Source organism: Lonchura striata, chromosome 2 (genome assembly GCF_046129695.1).
Source record: "Lonchura striata isolate bLonStr1 chromosome 2, bLonStr1.mat, whole genome shotgun sequence".
In the NCBI taxonomy this organism is placed as follows: domain Eukaryota; kingdom Metazoa; phylum Chordata; class Aves; order Passeriformes; family Estrildidae; genus Lonchura; species Lonchura striata.
In genome coordinates this window covers 59,404,636-59,429,693 of record NC_134604.1, presented here as the reverse complement: position 1 = coordinate 59,429,693, position 25,058 = coordinate 59,404,636, and the positions used below count along the sequence as shown (strand labels likewise).

Sequence of the window (25,058 nt, the reverse complement as noted above, 5' to 3'; positions counted from 1 at the left end):
AGGGCTGTGGCAAAACAGTTATTGCCAAGGAGTTTGCTGATATACTGGGATACAGCATAGAACCTATCATGCTATACCAGGTAAGCATGCTGATGATCATGCTTTAACTATGGTCTTAAACAGCGATTTTCTCACAGCACTAAAGGTGTTGGGTGTTTTTGCAAGCCCTGAGCTCTGTCAGGCTTAAGAGCAATGTCATAGCCAGTGGTCACTTAGTACTTGTTTGGAAAGAATTGTCTGTCTTAGGTCGTAGTACACTCTAACCTCACGGCATAAGCTGAAAAATTACAATATTTGAAAGCAGAATTAATTACTTTGCTTACTTTTCACACAGAGATCACATATGTAAGCTTGTCTCCATAACCCTGAGGAATGAAAGTGCTTAAATAAAATACAAAGGCAAGGGTCTCCTATGACCTTATGAGTCAAAATGCACCAAATATAACAGGATTTACAGTTCTAACTGATAATTGGCAATGCTGCAGGTAAACATTAATATCAGGTTTAATGCAATATACTGGTCTCTTTCTTCGATCTCTTTTCTGCTTTAATTTTTTTCCCAGACAGTATGGAGACCTCCAAAGGAAGAAATAGCAGTGGCATCTGATTTGAAAGTGTACTGGCATGTGGGGAGAAACACTGACAGAAATGGGTGGTGAGATTAAAGGGCTGGAAAAGTGAGAAGAAAATAGAAAAGAGAAATACTGATGATGATGATGAGAAAAGATAGTCCGTTCTATATTCTCCTGCACTGAGAACCTCCTCAGACAGGATCCCACTGTTGTTCCTTCCCCCTCTGAGAGGCTTCAGCTAATAAGGGTGAAACCTTAGAAACTGTCTGCATAACTGGAGTCAGACAGATGACTTCTGCCCTTTTCTTACGCTTTAAAGTGGCCAAGTGTGAGCAGATTTGGGTTCCAGGGCTACATATCCTCATCAGTGTTATGTTGTATTCACAATACTATACCTGGCTTCCCAGCAGTGCCTACTATCTTTTGTCTAGTGGCCTATTGAAATAGGTGTATAGTTTCTGAGCTACAACTGTGTGTCCAGCTACTCTGTGTACTTCTATCTGTACTTGTCACTGTAAACACAGTTTAAAATCATCCCAGAAAACTAACTTCTGCAACTTGACAAACCTGCTTTAAGGGCAAGAACACCCTAACCATTGTATTGTAGCACACAATACAATGTTTGGTATTCACCAGCAGAATTAGATAATTTTTTGCTGAAAAACATTGCCACTATTTCTCAACTTCCTACCTTTAATTAGTGTGGCTTCAATGCATATGAGCAGAAGCCTTCATTTTTGGACTCACATGAGCAGAGCTGACAATGGAACTATTTATTTAGTAAACATCTTTCTTTGAAAGGGATCTGTAATTCCTATAAATATAAAATCTAGGAAAAGATTTGAGGTATTTCTCACTGAAGTGAGTGTTTCCTTTGGTTTCACCAGGGTTTAGTCAACCTCAGAGGAAAAGGGGTTTTATAGAAAGGCTTTTGGTGATATCACAACAGTATCAATAAAGCAAATAAATGACTGAAAGCTGCTTGCTCACTGTAAATTCCTGTGTAGCCAGGCCTAGGTAAGATCCCATATGTATCTATACATATAAATGTTTCCTAATGTACAGTGTGTTATATAAACTCAAAAGTTTTTGCAAAAAGCAGTATGTGAACATACATTAATGTAGCTGAACTGTAAATAGAATTTCGGAATGCATTTGTTTTTCTAAAAATATATCATCTATGAGGGGCTTTGCATAGCAAAGTAATAGGATAATTTAATGATGGAACAAATGTTAAATTCATATGCTAATTCAGCAGTGAAGACTATGAAAGTTTGATAGTGCTGTAAATTTACCATATTTTTTTACTTGCATTCAAAAAAATGTCTTCCGGGGTTTTTTTTCAGAGAGACATCATACAGTCCTGAATCCATTTCTAAAATTAAGGGGGCTTTTCTTTGTTCTGTAGTTGTTATTTACTTTTTGATGATTTTTGCAGGCACAAAGATGAGTAGAGGGACATTTACCTTTGGTCTGAAGCAGTAGCAGCCCCGTTTCCACTCAGTCTGACTTAAGAAATTAATTATTGGAATTTTTTTTTTTAAATATATAGTCTTTACTTTTAGTATTTGCTTCATCATTCTTTGCAACTGAAGTTGATTGAAGAACTTGAATAGGGTGAAAAGGTGTATTTCTCTACACTGATTTTACAGAAAAAACAAGTCTAAAAGTTTTTGTGTTGTGAAGTGAGACTCAAATTTACCTAAAGCAGACTTTTTGGAACATAGATCATCTCTTGTACTAACAGTTGGCTGAGAGAGCAGTTCCTGTCTCATTTGTGATATCTGAAATCATTATATGGATTTCTCATTACATGCAGTTCCATGTAGGTAGATTGCTGAGAAAGGAAACTAATCCTGATTAAGAAAGGTTTGTTTTTAAGTTGTCTCTTAATGCAGTTAAGCAACAGCAGTAGCCAGTTAGTGCTTTGTGGACTGTAACTAGGGAATGTAAGTAGCATTTTAGTCCAAATGCTTGAAATAAAATGTTTTCTCCTCCCAGAATTTCAGAGGGGGAAAAAAGTAACAGTCAAAGTCATGTTATAACAGTTTTCCAGCAACTTGCTCCTTTTCTTCCCTAGCAAAAACAGTTTTGTAAGCACATCACTAGTGTTTATGTAATGTGATGTTTTTGTTTCTAGGACATTTTTTTTTGCCTGACCTCATAATTTTTCTTTACTAAATCCATCCAGGTTTTTATTTGAGAAATACTAACAAATGATGAGTCCAAGTATGTATAAAAAGCAGGAAACGTAGGTCCATCACCTCATAATTGCCAAGAACACAATTAGTACTACAAGCCATGGAGGCTTGTGTTGGTATAGCTGCTAGAGGGAGTGCAAAAGAAGTTATCCTACTTGATTTTTCTCCTAAATTTTTTTTTCCCTGTATACAAACTGCTCCAAAAAGTAAACAATGAAATGAAAAACATATAAGTTCTGATGACTACTACAAATTAAAATAAGCTTTGTCTTTCACAAGGCAATATATTGTTGTCATTGCTTTGTCCAAAATAAGAGGAATAATTAATTCTTATACTTCGGTTACCTCCCCTCCAATGGGAGGCCTTTTTTAGAATTAGAGTATTGTAATATTAGTTTTAATATCATCTATTTAGTGATTTGAATAAAACTTATTAAAAATTGAGTTAGAGTAAATAAATAAACACAATAAATCCCTGGACAGGTACTTAGCCATAAAATAAGTTCCTTACAAAAACTGTGCAGATGTTAGCAATGGTATTCCTTTTTAATCATCCCTTAATTGAATCTCATTCAACCATTTAAATCACAATGTTATATTCATGTTCTATTTCAGAAAATATTTTGCACAAAATACTCTTCTGAGTTTATCTGCAGAAAATTAATGCATGGTTCTCATTGTTAGAATTAGAGATGGACATGAGAGCATACAGGCTCCCAGTCAATTCATACTGTATGTTGTTTCATTTCTCTAGAGGTGAATTATCCAAAGGTATGTTAGTTAAATATTCATTACAGCATTTACTAGCTGCTGAATGCACAGTTCGTAAGCAAGTCCAAAGCTCACATTTTTTTCTCTTTTATAAAAATATTGTATGTCTAATTCATTAATAATATAGAAAAGAGTGAACACAGCGGTAAAACAATAGGATTACAACAATAAAAATATGGTATGGTTTTGTCGATTTGAATGTGAGACTTTAAATTAGATAAATGTGGAAACACTGAAGGAACCAGACTTTGTCCTGTTATTTTAGGGCTTTTAAGGAAATGTAGAAAAAGGAAATAATTCAGGCTGTATGACGCAATGTATTCTATTTTTATTCCTTAAAGTTCAAAAGGTTTAGGGTTGTGAAAAAGACATATGCAAAAGCTACAATTACAATAAAAAATAAGTTTAAATCAGATTTTGGGTTGTGTTCACAGCACAGCCAGAGCAAGGAATTTAGTCTTCCAAGTCAGAAAATAACTATTCTGTCTTTGTTTCTTTCATGCTTACCTGTTGTATTGGAACATCTAACATATTAGTGCTGGAGGATATGCTAGATTTGTCTTTGGTTTTATTCCTTGAGTATTATTTTGTGCTAGGCTATGTACTTTTGATAAGTTCTACGTTACAGACTTGTTTCTTACCCTGTTCATTATTCTCTGATGCTTCCAGCAGCATTTTCCTCCTGAGAGGTGGAATGTCATGCTGGTTTGTGTTCAAGATTAATGATAGAATCTGCTCCTTCAGGTGGCTTCCATATGAAAGAAATTATTCCTGTTTGCTCCAGGTGTAAATTGCTGCCCCCTTCTGTGTGCAGGGCTGTGTACAAGTTGTCATATGCTTGTGTTTTTTTAAAGAGTCTGGGGGGAGAAAAGCTTTTGTTCTTGTTTCAAAGAGGTGATATTGGCAAGTCTAGAACTTGCAAAGACTATTCAGCATTTTGTGAGTAGCTTTGTGTGTGTACTGGTAATACACTTTGGAAAAGTAGTTGAAGATTTCCTGCTAATCTTCCTTTATTCTTGGGAAGAACAGAATGCAGTTTTTTAAGGGGAAAGCATGTACTTGTAAATTAAGATAATAGATCATAATTATATTCTTCTGATGGACTGATACTTCCAGGATATGACAGCTAGAGATTTGCTACAGCAAAGATACACTCTTCCAAATGGAGATACTGCTTGGAGACCATCCCCACTTGTCACTGCAGCTCTGGAAGGAAAGCTCGTTGTTCTTGATGGCATTCATCGAATTAACCCTGGCACTCTAGCCGTGCTCCAAAGGTCAGGATGTGAGCTTGGGGAAGTTGGGTGCACGTGATGTGTGTACTGAGTGCGTGCATACTGTGACTGTAAGTTGCTGCTGGTGAATGTGGCTTTGGAAATTCAGGAATACTTTAAAGATCAAGATGAGCACTGAAGTTTCATAGAATATGTAGTGCTCATTTTTTACTTAAGCAGAAGCAATTCTTTAATTTTTTTGTAAACCTAAAATAATACAAGAAATTTCAGCCTGTTGTAAATGTAGAGTGTAAGTCTGAATTTTGTAATGAGCTAGATTTTATTCTAGAATTATGAGATCTAAAAATTAATAATATTTGTGCAACAATTTTAAAATGCAAGATTGTCAGAAAATGTTTGAAACACTTTTGAGTGCATCTTGCTTCTAAACAAGTATGTTATAACATAAAATATGTTACACAGCATACTTTATATTGATTGCAAAGATCTCTTTCTAAACATTATTTCAAAATTCAATAAAAAGTAAATTAAACTTTGCAGAACACAGTAATAGCAAATACTATGTTAATAATTATTTATACTGTTTGGTCAAATTTTTATGCCATTTCATATGCATATATCATATACTGCCTTTTGCAACTCAGAGGACATAGTGAGCTTTAAAAGCAGGTTATAGCAAAAGCATTTTCTTCTTTCTCTTATTCTATATATGTTATATGTATATTTGCCTGTGTTTTTGCCTTTTCATCTGTTTAGTGTTCCTTTCTGATTTTTAGTTTTGACATGTGCGTGCATTATACCTAATCAGCTTTGGCATATCACAAAATAAAACCTGGGTCTGTGTCTATATTAATCATTAAAGCCAGCTGAAAGATAGCATTTCAAGAGATAAAAGTATATTATTTGGTACAAGCATAACAAAAAAGCAGTTTTGTGCCATTTATGCACACTCCACTGGGAAGACCGAATATTTTATTTTTCATGTTCTTACCATATGGATTAAAATTAAGTTGATTGACTATGCATTAAAACTTGTGTATGTTATTTTTTCTCCATGCCTGGATGCATCTTGAGGTGGTATCATTTTTTTCTTTTTACTGAAGTGTGTTTTAACTGAGGTAGCTTTTAAAAACACCTTTAGTTGTTATATGTATTATAGAAATTAATCAAATTCAAGACAGAGTTTATTCTTTATTTTCAGACTAGTACATGACAGAGAATTGACTCTCTATGATGGAACCAGATTGTTAAGGGAAGATAGATACCAAAATTTAAAAGAAGAATTGCAGCTCTCTGATGAGAAACTACAGGAGAGGTAAAGTATCAGCTACAACTATAGAATGCAAACAACATTTCAGTTTTATAATTTTTTTGTCTAATAAAAAATGCAAAATGCATTTCTGTTAAACTGATTTCTTTTAATTGCTAAGAGAAACATATTTTAAAATAAGGCTCCTCCTTAGCTCTATTTCTTTTTGTGGTTTAGCAAAATTATATCCTGTTTAGAGTGCTTGAACTAAAAAGAAAACATTCAATAATCTTTAAGAGAAGGAGTTGGAAATTGAAAAGAAATTCTAAGTAGGTACAGATATAGATATAAAGCTTAATTTTGGAACATTTTATTAAAAGTCTTGGAAAATAAAGCTAAATTTAAGTTAAATACTACTTGTTACTTTCTTTTGCTTCATGAGCTAGAAAGCTGGTATTTAATTTACAATTAATATGGGGCAGGAAATCCTAAGGATGGGTTGGGACCCATTATGCTTATTCTTTTTGTTCCTTTACTTCCACTTGTCTGCTAGAAACATTCCATAGATAGAAATGTTATGCTGCAGGGTGTGCGTGTGCCCAAACTTTGAAGAGGCCTGATGGGTTTATAGCAGGGGTGCATTTGTGATACGCCACACGTTTTCTCTCAGTGTCTTGCTGAATCTGATTTTTTTCTTTGGCCTCCATAGTCCACCCTTTAGAAAAGCTGCTTTACTTTTACTTCCTAGTTGTTTCCATTATTCTGGTTCCCTTTTCAATCAAAATACAGTGGGTTAAAAAAAAAAAATAAGGCAAGAATTGCTCCTACAAAACCAACAATAAACTCAAACTTCATTCTAAGCCTACTTGTTGCAAATTCTGTCCAGTCTGCAGAGGCAATACACCTAGCTAGATGGTAATTTCCTGTATTTGTTTTATTTGTGTGAAGAACTATATAACAGGGAAGTGTTCTGTTTATCAGGATTTTAAGCACAGACTTTGAAAAGAGCAGCAAAAATCTCCAAGGGCCTATCTGGGATGGTATCCGTACTTTGCATCAGACTCTTTACTACAAAATATCTGTTGTGCCAGACTCCTCCCTGCTCTCTGTTCATGGTCTTGTCCAACATGCTTTCAGGCAGAATAGTGGTGGCTGTGCTGTTTTGCCTAGTACCCTTTAGTTTATTGCCAATATATTTCAAAAACTTGGATGGTTCATCACACATTCATCTTCAGAGCGACCACTCCTTGTGGATTAAATCTCTCTCACAAGAATAGAGATTTACATCTAGATCCTGCACATCCTTTTTTGTTCTAACAATGGCTGTTTTGGCAGTGAGCTCCCTTTAATCTTCATTATCTGTTAGACCATGAGCACTGTCCAAGCTGTCATCTTTAATGATTGTTCTGCAGACCCTTCTCCTTTGTGTCGCCTGTGTATCTACTTTCCTTCTCTTCAGCTTAATTGAGTAAACATTTTGGTTCAGCTGTTCAGTGGAAAATTTGCATTGTTTTGGCTACTTTGAAGGCTCCAAAAGTTGGGGTTCTTTTGCTTTCTTTGAAAGGCTGTCTCTTTCTTTCAGATCTCGATATGCTGCTTTTATCCAACCACTTCAGTATTTTGTGATATAAAGTTTCTGAGTTGCTAATCTCTGAAATATCTGTTTGATAGTGAGCTTTCACTCTCTAGTCCATAAGGAAAGGGTGTCTGTTGTACTAGACATAAATGCATTTCTGATTAGAAACAAACAGAAACCCCATTGTGTAGACATTCTTATGTCTACACAGTGTGACCATTTAGCACCATCTTGGATGCAGATGAAAATTCTTGCTCCTCAATTATTGTTATGAAGTCCATTTTGCTGAGAATCGCTACTTCCTAGGTGAAGTGTTCAATCTGCCCTTGTTTTCTGTAATGACTTATTTAAAAAAGCTAGGTTAAAGTAATGCAAACATGTGTCTGCTTCTTTGGTTTTGGCTTTGAGCTTCTTTGACATCACTGGATGACTCCCCTATAGAGAGGGTACTGTTCTTATCAGCCCTTGAGGAAAAGAAGGTGTTCAGGACCTCATCCTGATTTTGGTGTCTTGCATATTCTGAAAACATCACTGCCTTTTAACTGACTCCAGGATGCAATATCAATAATTGCTGTTTGATTCCAGGACTGTATTTGTCCTTGCTACTCATCCTTTTCAGCAGTAGTTATCAGTCACTACAAACTTCAGTACCTTCCAGTGTTGCAAAATCCAGTAGAATTAATCTATCAAATTATATCTGAGGTACTAGCATCTGACATAATCACAGATTTTAATCCCAACAGTGCTCACCATCCCTCCTTTGCCTGCAATAAATACTTTGGAGATTCTTTGGAGAAGCTACATAGAGTATGTTGTAATACAAATTATTAGCAGATTGGTTGAGCAAATTCTTACCCAAATCACAACTGGGATATGTTTTCCATATTGATGAGAGACAACTCTTGCTGCATGCCAATGACTCTGACTAGTGACCTTACCTGGGTTTCTGAAGATGAAAGACAGCTTTACTTACCCTGATTTGCTGGATTTGACTAAAGAATTTCAGTACGGCTGCTTTTTGCCAGGCCTGTGGAATAGATGATGTCATTCTCAGTTTTGTTGGGACTGAATCTGTAATGTTTGAGTGACACATTGTCTACCTGATTTTCCAATTAGTGAATATTAATATGTTCCTTCAGTTTTAGTGCCTTTAATCTTTAGTGCTTCAATGGTCAAAATATTCATATGTGTAGTAGAAGAGAAAGAAGAGGATCAAGGGGTTTGCTTGTGTTTTTTCACTAAAGGAATGGTATTTCAGATCATGCTGTGATCTTGAGAAATCGCATGCCTCTGTGTACAAATGCAAACAGTATTACAGTAGAGAATGTGAATATTCTTTAACTGTGATGATGCTATTATAGGTGCTGAACAAAGAGGAAAGTATGGTTCAGGTTGTTTTCAGTATCTGCACATTAGAGCACTGTTATTCATATGTTACATATTTGACAACATTTCAAAGTTTTATTACTTTTGTAAGAGCTAATAAAGTATATTTTGATTTTAAATGAGGTTACTTATTGTCATTGAGTTATATGTTCACTATTATTTCATTACATTTCTACATCTGTAGAAAAATTACCATTTTTCTAAGAAGGGCTTCAGGCTGGTGGGTACAAGAGCTCTTTCAGGAGTGACAAGTACAAGCAGTGCATTGCCTTTGGGACATTTTGGGATACCACTTGTCCTGCTGAAAGCCTGTAAGCTGCAAAGTAACTAGTGGTGGCCACAGAGTCCTTTTTCCTGTATTCTTTATTATGCCAATTTGGCTGTGAAGTTAAGTTAGCAAATGGTTGCAGAACACATTTGCTCCTCTGAGGAAACTAAGAATTCATGTTCATGAGTTTAAGTAGAAGAAAAAAAGCTGTCCTTGAGAAAGTGACACATGGTCCTTAAAGATATTTTACATAGAAGGAAATTATAGCTGCTGTTAATATATTCATTTAATGATTGTATGATTAATTTCCCTAACAAGTTCAGAGAGTTAAAGAAAATGTGTCTAAGGAGTGTGCATATCCAAGATTTCTGCACAGAATTTCTTTTATAATCATCCATTACTTCACCCATACAGATACTGTAAAGGTAGCACACAGCCTTTACAAATCAAGCAGTGAAGTGTTTGTTTCAGGCTGCAGTATATAATCTGTTTGTGTGGGTATACCCCCTCAGCACACACAGATGCTAAGTTCTCGGTGTGGTGAACAGATAGGGAGCTATTGTGGGAAAATCTAGGAATAGGTACATAATAGGGTAGTTCAAAAACTAAAAAGAAGTCTCTCATAACACATAGGTGGTTTTAATGTCTTGCAGACAGTGGATTTTTTTCTATGTGGTTAGGTTGAAAGGGAATGCACGGTAGATGAGACAAATGTGTGTAATTGTGGCAGGGATTAAAATTAACAAGCAATAGAATTTTTAATTGCTTAAATTTTTAAGCTTTTTACTTCATTTGTTGTTTAAGGGTTTGGCTTTTCTTCCAATTTAGTGAATTTTAAGATAAAAGCATCTGTTAATGTTAGACTGTGGTGAAATTTAAAAGAAGCAGCAAGAAAATTACAATAGGTCATTTTGGTTCTAGGAATAGAATAATTCCTCACTTACAAAATTTTATAGAAAATGAGATTTATTTAATCATGTTACAGGAAGAAATAATCAAAAATATTTTGGTCTTAGAAAGAGTGGCATTAGAAATGCTGTTCTGCATTTTATTTTATTCTATTTTTTATGAGAAGCTTCAATTGCTCAGAGCCATGGTCAATAACAAGAAAATCCTTCCTTAAAATCGCTCTGATCTATGTGTGTGCTTTTCTTTGTAAGAGCAATGGTGGTAATCCTTGGCTGAAAAATTAAACAGTGATGTCAAAAGAAGGACACTCATTTTATTAGGAGAGTGCCTTGCTGCCTGTATTGTCAGTAAATGTTCAGTAGAGAAAAGGATAGACTCTTTGCATGAATCAGTTAACAGCAAATCTTCCCACTGTGTTTGAGGCTCATTAATTTAAAAGATGCCAAGTTTTTAAGAAGATACTCTTATTTCATCTTCAACTGTAAAACCCACAAGATTTCTTGTCATGTCAAAGATTTCTTTTCTGTGAAGTACAGCTCCATGTAGGAGCTCTCCATATTGTGTTCTTTTTGAGACTTGGTCTGTAATGTGATGGAACAACTTTGAAGCTCTTCAGTTGTGCTGATGGAAGACAGGATCTTAGAGAGCACTGCAGAACTGAGTCATTAATGGTATTTAATAATACACTTAGCCTGATATTTTCAGCATTGCAAACATCACTCCAAACAATAGGCTTTTGAAATAGCCAAATAGTTTTATTCATGTTATAGCCTGGAAACCTAAGCAGTGATGTTGTTCATGTCTAGAGAGTAGATCAGTGAATTGAACTGATATCGCCAGATTAGCTTGTTCTGACTTTGCATCTCCTCTCCTCCCACTTCTTTCCGTGCCCTCTCTAGCAGTCCCCACCAAGCCCTTTGAGGACAGTGACTAGGAGATGACACAAAAGAAATGTGATTTCTTTACCAGGAAATGATACAAAAGAAAAACAATTCCTTCACCTGAAATGTTGACATTACTTCTTGTCTTCTCTTACGGTATTGCAGAAGGGCCAGAATTTAATGGATGTCTGGAGGAGGGTTGCTTTCTTCCTTAGTAATGTTAGGGAAGGTAAGCCTGAAAGTATATGTATTTATCCTATCTAGGCAATGTTTTCTTTTACAATAAAGTTGGCTAATGTTCCCTGACTTTCTTTTATGCTTAGTGACAGTGACATTCCCAATGGTTCCTCTTTCATGTGATGTTTTTGGACATCTATTTCTATTTTTATCAATCAGGGAGTAACTTCTAGGCTTATGACTTTCAGCTGAGAATAACTCATACCACCTCCTTTGTTTGCTTTGATTCAAGAAACTGCTGTAATTGCCCTGTTGTATCACAGGTTTATTGTTGTGATGCACAGATGAGCCAACTATGCAGTAGATTTGTCAATTTATGTCTTCAATAATTTTTATGGAAAATTACATGGAAACAGCAATATAATTTTTTGCTTAATCAAATTTCACTTGCTTTTTCCAAATGAACATCCTCTATTTTAATAAGAGTACTGTAAAATTAGTTGATGAAAACAGGCCCTTGCACAAAATTTGACTGGCTTGTGTATCTGATGTGTTACTCCATTGTTTCTGCTGCTTCTGGAGATCATCTCCATTGGTCAAAGCATGGTGCCAATAACACCAAGGTTACAGGTCTGATGTATGGGTTATTCACTTAAGAGCTGGACTTGATGATCTTTCTGGGTTGCTTTCAGCTCAGACTATTCACTGATTCTATGTGATACTGTGATCTTTCAGGTGTGCTGATTAATGAGTACCAATAAGTGCCCAGTCAGAGGAGGTGAAAATATTACAGAGATGGGGGATACAAAAGATGTTAAGAAGGCAAAGATATCAAAATCTAAGGCAGCAGACTTTTAATGCCCTAACATACACATCTAAAAGTTGTATATTTAAGTTTGTGTTGCAAGTTGCCATTATCTTCAGTGGATTCGAGACTTTTAGTTACCAAATCCTCAAGTTAGAACTGGGAAACACTGACTTAGGCTAGGAGGTCAGTGCCATAAAGATTTAAAAAACAGTAATAATAAAAGTACCTTTTACAGCCAGGAACAGTGCGTGTTTTTTTCACAGGAAGCTGTGCAGGCAGATAGGATGAAGAAGGGAAGTTCAGAATAGCATTAGAAAAAAATTTTTGGGCAAAGACAAATTAAAGCAAATAAGGTTCTATCCTGTGATGTCTTTGAAGATATGGTTGGGGAGTGCTGAAAGAATATGAGAGAGGCAGACTACTTGTTGTGGCTAGATTTTTTTGCTTGGTTGATTTAAGGAGCCAGGACAGCAATTCTGAAGTTCTTGTAAATCTTAATCTCCCACTGGAGAGACGTGTCTCCTCTTGCTGGTTTAAAATAAGCTGGGGTGAAGTGACTGGTTTCATCTTTGAAGCATAGCTTTCAGGAGTGTTACAAAGTTAGACATATTAATCCAAGGACCACAAAAGAGTATCTGTAAGGGAATGTTCTTAAACTGTTACTAAATTCAGCTTTTCACAATATCTAGGCAAATCTCTGTACAGTGTCATCCTTACTGTCAGTCTAATTTAGTAAAGGAAGTTACTCGTTACTCCAGCTCTGGTAGGTCTCCTTTTGTCCCTGAGTTGCCTGTGAGACACCCTGTTGTAGGTAAAGCACTTGTAAAAGTCAATGAAAGAATGAGATGTGCCTGTTTCAGACATACAGCATAGTAGACTGTAGCTTAGTTGATCATATTTGTCCATCTTGAGGCATGCAGGTCCTGTTGCAAATGAAAAGACTTGGGTAGACTTCTGAGCATAAAAAAGCTTTATATTGTTGCTTTGTGCAGCCTGTATCTTTTTGTAAAAAATAAAGTTGCATTGCAAATGATCTGGATATACTGTGGTATGTTTCAGTACAATAATTTATCTTTTTTTCATCTATTGTAGAAATTAAATCTGATATTCATGTCTTAAGCCAAGTAATGCATTTTTAAACTCTTTTTTTGCAGGTCTATCTTTCCTATCCATCCTTCTTTCAGAATAGTGGTCTTAGCAGAGCCTCCTGTCATTGGAAGTAGTACCCAACAATGGCTGGGTCCAGAATTTTTGACACTGTTTCTTTTTCATAATGTTCGATCTTTAAGCAAGAGTGAAGAAATTGAAGTTATTAAACAAATGGTAAGTACTTTCAGTACCTTAGGCAATTACTGGCTTACTGAACAGGATTACATATAAAATAGATTGCTATTTCAGTGTAAAATAAATGAGCTGATTTTTGAAGCTTATCAACATACCTATTTATCTTCTAATGGCATAATTCTTATTTTAATATTAAATACTGCTGTAATAAAAAGTACTCTTTGTCATAAAGCAACTATGGACTCTCTATGGTTATCACATATGTGGAACTTGGATATCTTGATTGATAAGTAAAATTAATACTGGTTTTCTTTCAACCAGATTCCAAATGTACCTAGTGTGGCTGTGGAAAAGTTGTTGTCAGTAACACACAAGCTTCGGGAAACAAATGATACCACCGTGAGTCCTTTTTTTTTTTTTTTTTTCTCTTTAAATTTACTATCTTCTGCTGTGACTGTCTTAACAAATGCTAGGTGAAATGTGCTAAGCTATAGTGTTTTTTATAAAGGCTGCTTGATTGGAAAACCAGCCCCAGAAAGCTATTGCTGGCAATTACTGTGCTGCATACTATAAAATTCTTTGATTTATGATGTATGCATTTGGAATCTCCATAAATTCTAGGAATTTGTACAAATCCGAGAGAGTCAAGAACAGAACACAGTGAGTTTAGGTATGTGGCTTACATACCTAAACATGCTGAGATGCCTTTTGAATGTGTATGGATATAATCACATGTGTTTGGGTAATTTATGATTACTTTGTTTTAGTAATTGGAAAATCGATAGCTGAAGTTATTGGGGCTTTTGAGCAACAGGAACTATATAGTCATTATAAAATTACAAGGGGCAGCAGCAGAGATTCAGAAAATAGAATGCTCCAGAACTGCTGGCTGCATTGCTGCTATAGGCTATTCTATTAAAAAAGTAATGTCAGGAAAAATAACTTCTGCTGACAAAGTGACCACAGAATTCTTTAACAATACAGTTAAATCATGGTGAAAAGAAAAAAGAAGTATTGCAATGGCAGCTAAAACACAGCATGCCTTGATGTAAGTAAAATGTAAAACATTTTTAGTGGAATCCAGCAGTACCAGCTTAACTGGTACTTAACAAATTTAATTTGTCATCCTTAGTTTTCACTATTTTAACATTGATAATAGTTTTTATAGCTTTACTATAAAGAAGCTGATAGAGGCTGTTATGTTCTTTTGAGCTTAAAAAAGTAAATAAAAAATGGACTTCTAGGTACACTGTTGGGACAGTTGTTATAATCATCGGTTGATCTTCCTACATCTAATGTATAAATGTATCAGTTTTGACATACTTGGAGACATACCATGCCTGAATAGAGCATCACAAAAATCTTTTCTAAATATGTGGGTATCTGTAGAATTGTGAAATATTTAAATGAATTATGTGATACTGAATGAGTAGTGAGTCACAGTATGGTTTGAGAGAGGATTCTTAGAGATGAGCAGTGACATGAGACATGGTGGGAACAGCGCACCTATGCAGAGAGATGAAATATGTGCCGTATATACATTAGGCTATTTATAGAGTTGTCTAAGTAAATAAGTCTCTGCCAGAGATTCTGCTGAAATATTAATAATTGTTTAAAGGGATTGTGTTAACAATAGAATACCTGTAGACTGTTCACTCTGTGGGTGTTGTCCGTGTCATTGTAATTGTTTGCTTGATTTACAGTAGAATCTGGCAGCCATAATCAAGATCATGTTGAATTAGATGCCTCATAGAAACATATTAAAAAATTGTCACTAACACAATTTTGAGTTTGCAGTTGTTCAATATAAAAAAACCCAAATCAGGTAAGAGAGGAGGAAATTTTGTTGACAATACTTTCAACCACGTGTTGAAAATACTCAGAAGATGTGATACAACTTTTCCTCAATGATAATCCTCTATGGGTAGTAAGGATACAATATTTACCCTTGCCCTTGCTTCAGGCATGGCTGAGTAGGTCTTGAAGTAACTCATGAAATGCTATAATTTACATCACAGTGTCCACAGTGCTGGCTTGTAAACTATGGTTGTTCAGAGGATGCTTCACAATCTTCTGTCAGTGAAAGCAGGAGGAACAGGAATAGTAATTTTTGTAGTTAGCCCAATCTAAATAATTCTTGCTCATTGCTCAGAGGTTTGCTAAAAAGTATTATTCTTTCCTTTCTCATAATTAGAGAGAAGTTTTGAAGTTTTGTGTGATTTCATAGAATCGACTTTTTTTAAAATTTAAATGCCTTTTTATCAAAACTGCTGTTTTTTGGGGGAAGAAATTGGTGTTAAGATATTTCTCATGCTTAAAAAATAATAAAGGAGAAAAAAGGCTCTGAAATTCATTAAGTGTTGTTTTTCTCTATTTTTTCCCCTAGATTTCAAATGTCAAGATGTTTTTTTAATTGAAACAGCGTCTTATGTTAAGACAATTTTAATGCAGTTAGAAATTTTATATAAACTTGTATAAACCCAAACAAAACATTTTGAATTACCTAATTAAAATATTTCACTTGACCCAGGCAAAACATGGTGTGACTTATCAGATCATAGTCATTGTTGTGTGTTTCCTGCTAAAATAAGGAATCTATTTGTATTAGATACCTTCATCCGGTAGATATAATTATAGAATGATTTCTTTCTCAGCCCTTGGATCCTTCTTTAAATACATGGTTGCTTGTTTTGTGATTCTGTTTCTTTGGTTTTTTAAATTGTGATATGTTTGTTGTCTGCCTTCCCAAGCATTGAATAATTTCTGTAAATCTTTGCTGAATCATGTCCAGTTTTTAGCATTTGTTTTAACATGTGGACAACAGCAAAGGACACAGTGTTCCAGTAATGGCCCGCCCAGAAGGCGTGTGCAGATGTGATACAATCTCCGTCCTGCTGCCCAGTGTTGTCTTGTTTATATGTCTAAGAATCCTGCCAGACCTTTTTGCCAGAGCATTACATGTGGAGCTCATATTTACTTTGTGAAGAGCAGATGACTTTTTAGCACAATGATCCTTTCACAGTAGCTTTTTATTGCTGGTATTAATGTTAGGGTTTATATTGCACATAAAAATCAGTTCACAGCACATTTTTATTCCTGTTGCTTATCAAGAGATATTTTAAGACTAATCTTTTGGTGACATAATGATTTCCATGACAGTGACTTACTGCAAAAAAATACAGAATTACAAGCTTGCCTATTAAAAGTGCACGAGTTGTAGAAGGCACAAGAAGTTGAAATTATTCCTTCTGGATTGCGTTTTTCTCCTGACTTGTTTGCTCTAAATCCCTCGCATGGATTAAATAATTAAACTACCCTGTATTTTTTGACAGGCACAGTCACTGGCCTCGTTTTTATCTACTCGACAACTGTTGCGAATTTGCCGTCGACTGTCACAACATCCAGATGAAAGCCTTTATGATGCTGTTAATAAAGCCTGCCTTTCCAGGTAGAACTGCACTAGCAGTTCTGGTGAAAGTTCCAAGAGCTTCTTGTTCAGTTGCTAGCATGCAGGATAACTTTTAATGTGTTTCAGTAAATAAGGCAATAGCTCTTTTGCTCCTTGAAGTTGGTAATTTCGTTAAAAATATTTCTGTGGTATTCTCAAACCTAGAAGGTAAGTAGAAAGGACTTGCTATGCTTTTCCCATCTTTATGAAGATATGTCATTACATTATATAAATTAGGTCACCATTTTCAGCGTTAGTTCATAGTCTAAAAACACTCAAAGTGGAGCCATATTAATGTCTAGTTTGACTTATGTTTCATGGACACTTGGTTTCAGTTCTAAAAGCTGTGTCTAGAAGAGTTGTGAGGGCTTTGCTTTGAGATTTTGTTTGTGGGTTTTGGTTTATTCGGGCTTTTGTGATTTGGGTATTTTTGTTGTTTTTTTGTCTTTTCAAAAGAAAGCAAATTATTATTATCAAAAAGTCTGGAAAACTGAAAGGGTTTAGCTCTAGACACCTTAGAGCTTACCCTTTTTCTCTGGAACCTGAGATCCAAGTGAATTGAGTAATGAGAAAAGGTATTTCCAAAAAACAGTTGTTTCTTTTGTGGCTCTTACTTGCAATGGAATGAGGATATTACATGCCTGCAGTTCTAAACCACCCTACATTGCAACCCTATTGCAATATTTCATAACACTGAAGCCTTTAAAAAAGAGTGCACTGCCACAAGTGTAGTTCATTGCCTGTGAAAGAAGCTCAATTCCTCTACTTGTGGATAGGTGAAACGTGGAAGGCTTTTTTGTGTAAGGAATAGACATTCAGGGTCTGGAGGTGCAAGTGAATCTTCATTTTATATTACAGATTACATTAGATTTAGATTTTTAGATTACAGAAAATACCGAAAACTTTAAAAAGAAAAACCTTAAAATACAACCTCATTATTTTCCTTCTTTTAGATTTTTGCCAAACCTTGCCAGATCAGCTTTACATAAAAATCTGCAGGATTCTGGTATTGAAACAAGTCCAGATGACACAGAGAAACTAGAGGGAAAGGATTGCACATGTAAGCTTCTGCTATTTTTTTCCTGCTCTGCATGAATGTTACTCAAATTGCTGGATTGTACTAGTGGTGTATTAGTTATACTCAAAATTAAATGTAATTTGCTTCAATTGTATCTCTGTTCTATCAGAATGTGTTGGTGCTCTCAGTATGTTGTATTGTCTGCTGAGTTCCCTGCTCATGGAATTTTGTTTTCCATCATGTTTAAGTGTTTCTCAGTCTGTAAGATCCATGGTGTCAGGCTTCTGGTACTGCTTTTTCATTTATTTTCATCACTGATAGTTAGTCCTCTGTAGAGTTACAGCCTAAGTTTGATCTTAACATTTCTCTGTTCTGTTTTTTTTAACCATTGCTTCTTTCTCTCCTCTGTTTTGTGCTATAATTCGCTTTCATTCATTTCATTGCACACACTTCTTTGTTATTCGCTTTATTCTCTTTAAATTGCTGTAGTAGTTGCATGCCGCCTTTATCAAACGACATGCGACTTAGTTTCTTTGGCTTATCTTTTATTATTTTCTTTGGTTTATCCAACTTGTAATCATTTGTAATAACCTTCAGGCTATGCATATATTTCTGCTTCTGCCATTTTTCTCACTTCTGCTTTCTCAGTCCTGTATGACCCCCTTCATCCTAGCTGTGTATCTTTTCATATCCTCTGTCAGGCAGCATACTGTGAGCAATTTGCCATTTTCCATTCACTGTGTTTTTCCTGTTCTCTGCCTCACCAGTGGTATCTCTGCTCTTATTCTTCTGTATGTTTGTTCTCAGTTTTGTGATGTATTCGATGTCTGTAGTTTTACTGCTAGATCTGTGCAGTGGTAAACACATGTTTGGTTTTAATTAGTGTGGATTCTATTTTTATAAATTTATTAATGTCTGTGTATATAGAAGTACATATGTAGATACCAATATATTGATATATAGTTTCTATTATATGCAATACAATATGTGTATATAACTATATACAAATATCTATGCTGCCATATGTATATACATATAGATCTTCAACCATCTATGTATTATTACATCTCAAAATAATTTGGCCTTTTGCCAGTTTTATAATGCTATCTGCCTACTTTTTTTTTTTTTTTTTTAAATCTGGATACACATCCCTTGAATTTTCTGTGTTTCTCTGTTTCATCCATAAAGGGAAACAGCTAAAAGCTTCTGTCTAGAAATAAGGGTATTTTCAGTTTTACACTATGCCAGATTAAGAAATTACTAGCAAAAATTAGATTATTTTTCTTGCATTTGTTATTAAATACACTTATTTGTTATTTTCCTAAGTACTGAATTTAGGGTTCTTTTGATCTAAGAAAAATTTTTAATGTACTCTTTCTCTCAGAGCTGTAGTTGAGGGATATTTACACTATGCAGTGCTGAAAGGAAGAATTAGCAGTTGTGGTGGGTGTGCTTCCCCTCTCAGCTGAGCACCCACACAGCTGCTTGTTACCTCACCTCTGTGCCTCACTCCACAGTGGGACAGGGGAAGACAGCAGAAGAATGGAAATGTGAAACCTTGTGGATTGAGGAAATATAGCCTAAAAGTACTGGTGATGTTCCAGTAATACAATGAAAGTCAAATTAGACCAAGGCAGTGGTCACAACTTCTGGTGTTTCTTATGGTCCTTTTCCTGTAAGATCATGTTTTCATCATTTATTGTAATACACTTCTTTACAGTTTTAATGCGAATTCAAATTCATGATAATACAGCCTTTTGTAAATTGATACTCTTCCAAGTGTTCTCTTTCTTTAGATAGAAATAATTTACTCCAAACCAGAGCTTTGTTAAAATCTGTAAATCATTACTTGCAAATGTTAATATTGATTGCATTGTCTGCTTAGAAGATGTTGTAACATTTTGTAAATGACATTTGCTATGACAAATGCTTGTTTCCTGAAAAATTACTAGGTGAAATAAACAACGGGATTCTGAAGATAGGGTCTGTGACCATGCCAATTTATAACTCAGCTGAGAAAATGAAAGTGCCAGATGTTTTGTTTTATGAAAATGCACAAGTAAGTACAAATCTCTGACTTCTAGTTAGAAAAGTTTGTTGAATGTGTACTAATAGGTATGCTCATATGTATAGTAAATAATGTACTAACTAAATTTTAAGGATATATTTCTGAAGTAGTTTCTTCAGTCTTAAACTTTTCTCATAGCATTTGCTGATGATTGCAGATATATCTTCATCCCTGTGCAAAGAGATTATAACAATTCTGTTGAACATTTTGTTTGTTTACTGCTGCCGGACTGATCCACCCTTAGGGCTGGATTGTAGATTGCATCCTGAGACTGTGTTTTACAGGCCTGTTGCATAAAGTTGTACCTCCCTGGGGTGGGTTGACCTTGGCTGAACTCCAGGTACCCACCAAGCCACTATCAATATCCCTTCCCAGCTGGAAATGGGAGAGAAAATAGGCTGGAAAACAACTCATAGGTTGAGATAAGGCAGTTTATTAAGCAAAAACAAAAGATTGTGTGTGCACAATCAAGAAGAAAAACCAACAATTTAATTCTCTACTTCTCAATTTAATTCTTCCCACCAGCAAGTGATGTTCAGCCACTTTCCAGGAAGCTGTGGGCATCAGTACATGCTGTGGTTGCTTGGGAAGGCAAACACTATAAATAACAAATGCCCTTTCTCCTACTCCTTTTCTTAGCTTTTGCATCTGAGCTGATGTCATATGGTATGGAGTATACCTGTGGTTACTTTGGGTTAATTGGCGTAGGTGTGTCCTGACCCAAGATCTTGCTTACCCCAGACTACTGATGGGGAGGAAATACTAGGAAGACAGTGCTGATGCTGTGCCAGCCCTGCTCAGCAGCAGCCAAACCACTGTTGAGGCTGACCCAGCTCAGAGCAGAGCGGGACAATCCCCTCCCTTACCCACTGGCCATCCTGTGCCTGATGCACATGCAGGACAGGGTTGGCTCTCCCGGCTGCCAGGGCACTGCTGACTCGTGTTCAACTTGCCATAGCCCAGGACCCCCAGGTCTCTTTCCATAGCACTGCTCTCCAGCCTCTCATTCCCCAGTCTGTCTGTACATCCAGGGTTGCCCCATTCCAGGTGCAGAATCCAGCACTTGTCTTTGTTAAACTTCATATGGGTGGTGATTGCCCATCTCTCTGATTTGTCAAGGTCTCTCTGTAGGGCCTCCCTGTCCTCAAGGAAGTCTACAGATCTTCCCATTTTTGTATCATCTGCAAACTTGCTTACTACCCCTTCCCATTTAGTATCCCTTCCAAGACATTTATGAAGATGAGGAAGAGCACAGGAGCCCTGTGGGACCCCACTACTGACTGATGTCCCCTCATTCACTGTAACCCTTTGCGTCCAACCCGCTCCAACTCAGCCAGATCCAATACACTCCCTTACATTAGAATTAATATTGCATATTTGAAAATCAAGGAAAATAGTACTTAGAAAGTTAGTTATTAGAGTTATTAATTAATTCTTTTAAATAGTTTTGCTTATTAATTAGACATTAGTGTCAATTAGTTCATAGTAGTAGTAAAGAGTGGTTAATGAATACAAGGAAAAGGAAGATCTTTATGGCTGTGGGCTTTTTGGTTTCTATTTCTCCAACACCCCATTTTGTAGAGCAGCTTTCTTCTCTGTCTAGCATAAAAGCCTCAAAACCATCAGACAAAGGTATCTTTAGGAAGAGATTTACTATCTTTGTTACCTTTCAAATATTTTGCTATTTAAAGGCAATACTGATAGCGTGATCTTGTGAAATACTTTGCTTTTAGGGGCCTGGTATGGGTTTCCATACTTTCTTTTCCTAATATTTTTTGTACCTCACTTATAATTTTGCGTCAGAAAGACTATGCTACATGGGTGTCACCTATTGAAGGTGATGACAAGCCATGCAAGGGGAACTGATGACAGACTTCTTCATCTTCCCTACTAACATTTCATGTGAGATTTTGTTCTCTGTTGCCATTTTGATAAAGCACATAATTTGTGTCTCTTGGAAATTAAATCCTGAGTTCTCCTAGGACTTAACACCTGCTTTGCTTTTTCCACCTTCTTGCTTATAGCTTCAGGAAACCATAGACAAAACTGTGTTCAGATTTTATTCAGGGAACTTCTGTTAAAACTGCTGCAGAGAATGACCTGCTCTGTATCTGTCTTTGAATAGCTATGCCTAAATGCTGAAGGAAAAAGCAACCAAATACCAGTCAGGATAAGTGTTCCAATTTCTAAATTAATTCTACTCTTATTTTCTGCATTGCTACTTTGCAGTTTGGTGATTCAAGTACTGTAATGATCATTTAACAAAACCTACTAGAGAACAAATTTGATTTGAGTTTAGTGCAGTGCTTCATTACCCAAAATCTATGAAAATAAACTGAAAACAGAGAAAAAGATATGTCCTCAGCCCTTTGTAGTGCTGCACAGTGTAATGAAACATGTACATTTTTGCTTTTATATGTTTGGTCTTGAAACAATTCACATTACAGTGAAATTTAATATTGCCACAGAACATTGCTGTTGGTCGACAACAGGTGTCATAGGGATGTGAATAATTTTTTTAGGTAATATGCCAAATGCAATTTTTAGACAAGGCACTGCGGAACATGGATTGATAAAGGTGATGGATGTGTCTACTTACGAGTCCTTTGCGTAAATAGCTAATATTACATGTCTGCATGCATCATGATGCAATGCTAATTTATGTCCTGGTGCAAAAAAAGAAGTATCAATACATAGTATTTCTGGTGGGTAAGCTGCTTTGTAGGGGAACCATAATGTATGCATATTTGTTCAATTTAGGATTAAAAAAAATCATCAAAAGGATGTATTTGTGTTTCAGCAATAAAATTCAAAATGTGGTAAATTGACTTCCTAGAATTTCTCCTATATCTGGTCATATTTATTCTCCTCAGTTATAAATTTCTAGTATATACACATGCCAAAAAATAGAATCATTTTCCTTGAAGTGCTCTCCTTACACTGAGGAGCATTCATTAGTCTTTTGAAATGCATGGTTAGGATTTCATGGTATTAAGTTGTGTTTACAAGAGTTTCTTTCCCCACCCCCAGCCTGTGTTCTAGAGAGATTTGGAAATTTAAAATATCCTTCACACAGAAACAAAGGGGTTTTATGCTCAGAAATTATAAGCAAGCCACTGATTTTTAATTTTTATATTAATCAAGTCCTAGAGATGAGATGATCATGTATTTATTTAAAAACAATCATTCATTTCTCTAAGTAGGTTGACTGACCTACTTACAGATGACCTATTTTTACTAGATGCAGTGGAGAAATATATACGACTTTATTGCGAGTAAAGTAGTCTGCATTGCCAGATTATCCTGAAATCCTTTCTATCCTTTTAAACAAGTGATTTGTGAGAAGTGAGATAAGGTATGTTATCTGTTTTGATACTGGATATATATAAAAATATATGTCCAGCATTTTGGCTTCAATTAGGCACATATGAACTAATAATTAATAAAAATGGAATAGTTAGGCACATATTGTAAGACACATATAAACACTTTCAGACTTGTACATGCATGTTCCTATCTTTACCTGCCTAGAAAATAAAGTTTGATTGGAACAGAAAAAGTATATTTGTTATTAAGTTAGACCTGGTGTTTAATAATTTATATATTTATATGTGTATAATTTATACTAATGTCTTTCATTCTCTCTATTTGGTTTCTGTAATGTTCTACTAGGATATTGCTGGAAAGTTGGCACAAACTAAAAGAAAGTTCTTACTCCCTGGGTGACAAGCATTCAACTAGGCTAAAAGGAAACATAGAAGGAATGATTACAAAGAATCAGAAGTATGTAGGGAAATCAGGCTCTCACAATGAGTTTGAGTAGAGGATGTAAATGCTTCCTTGTTCTAGTCACTGGATGTATTGCCTCTGCTATTATTAGCTGAGAGGCTCTTGCTATGTAATTAGTAGCTGTAAGTATAAAGGTCAAAAATATTTGGCCCCAAATACTTCAAGTTAGGTTCCTGTTATACCACTGTCATTACTGAATGCATAAACTTGAGAGTATAAAATCAAGTGAAAATTATGGTTTTGTTTCTCTAGCATATGATGGTAATGGAAGATATGCTCAAGGACTTTCTGCTGGGAGAACATCTTCTTTTAGTTGGCAACCAGGTGAGTTAAATATTTCTTGCAATGCATGGAACAAACTTGTTATTCAGTAATGAAATTAAATGTCTGTTTTGCTTTTTTGTAATTGCATTAATTTCTACTACTGAGGTATTTGACCCATTTTTCAATTCCTTATTTAACAGTGTCCAGGGGTTTTATGGGCACACATTTGTGGAAAACTTAAAGACCGTAAATATGTTGTATATGGCTGTCAGAGTAAAAAGTCAAGGCATTAATTGCAGAATATTCTGAGTTGGAAGGGACCCACAAGGATTATCAAGGTATAACTCCTGGTCCTGCAAAGGACTATCCTTGAGAACCACATGCTGTGCTTGAGAGTGTTGATCAAATGCTTTTTGAACTGTCAGGCCTGACCACTCCCCTGGGGAGCCTATTCAAGTGCCCAAACATCCTGTGGGTGGAAAATGTTTTGCTGATATCTAATCTAAACCTCTCCTGACATAGTAATAGCTACATGCAACATTGTGATCATTACAATCTTCAGTTAATGGCTTTGGTTATCATTCTTGATCGTATCAAACCACTCATTTAAAATCTCCAGTGGTAGGTAAGAGGTGTACACTTCAGTATTACCTAAATCCTATTGATAGCTAAATATTGCTTTTCTCTAAAAGAGTAGCAAATTTGTATGCTTCTTTGACTAGAATCTTTGCTGATCAATACTTCATTGGAGAGGTTTGTTTTTCCCCCAAAAGTAATCCCCCTTTAGTTTAGCTGTCCCTTAGCAAGGATACAATCATTTTTTAGCAGATGTTTCTCTTTTTGTTTTGCAATAATCTGCAGTAAATGTCTAACACAAAGCACTTACAATCAAACCAACATGGCAATGAATATAAAATGCTAGTTATTATTAATGTGTGTGTATTGAAGTATATATGCTGTTTAGCATCCTTGTTATCAATTTGAAATTACAAAAATAGTTTATTTGAAACCTCTGTAGACTTTTGATGGATAATGCCAGTTTCTCCAAAAGTTTTAATCTCTTCATAAATAGAATTTGATCTATTTCATAAATGAAACAAGATCTATTTATTTTATTTCATAAACAGTGCTGTCTATGCCCACTTCCAAGCTGT

At 35.5% G+C, this 25,058-nt stretch overlaps 1 protein-coding gene across 1 annotated transcript in view; it reads left to right on the top strand.

Moving 5' to 3' along the window:
* The window catches only part of VWA8 (von Willebrand factor A domain containing 8), a 184,539-nt gene that overhangs the window by 52,484 nt on the left and 106,997 nt on the right, over positions 1-25,058 (top strand). The window contains exons 12-20 of the mRNA XM_021530815.3: positions 3-80; positions 4,661-4,821; positions 5,981-6,094; positions 13,188-13,356; positions 13,639-13,716; positions 16,650-16,765; positions 17,719-17,825; positions 19,736-19,842; positions 23,893-23,964. Coding sequence (XP_021386490.3) covers positions 3-80; positions 4,661-4,821; positions 5,981-6,094; positions 13,188-13,356; positions 13,639-13,716; positions 16,650-16,765; positions 17,719-17,825; positions 19,736-19,842; positions 23,893-23,964 — 1,002 coding nt within the window. The remainder of the gene's footprint in view (positions 1-2; positions 81-4,660; positions 4,822-5,980; positions 6,095-13,187; positions 13,357-13,638; positions 13,717-16,649; positions 16,766-17,718; positions 17,826-19,735; positions 19,843-23,892; positions 23,965-25,058) is intronic.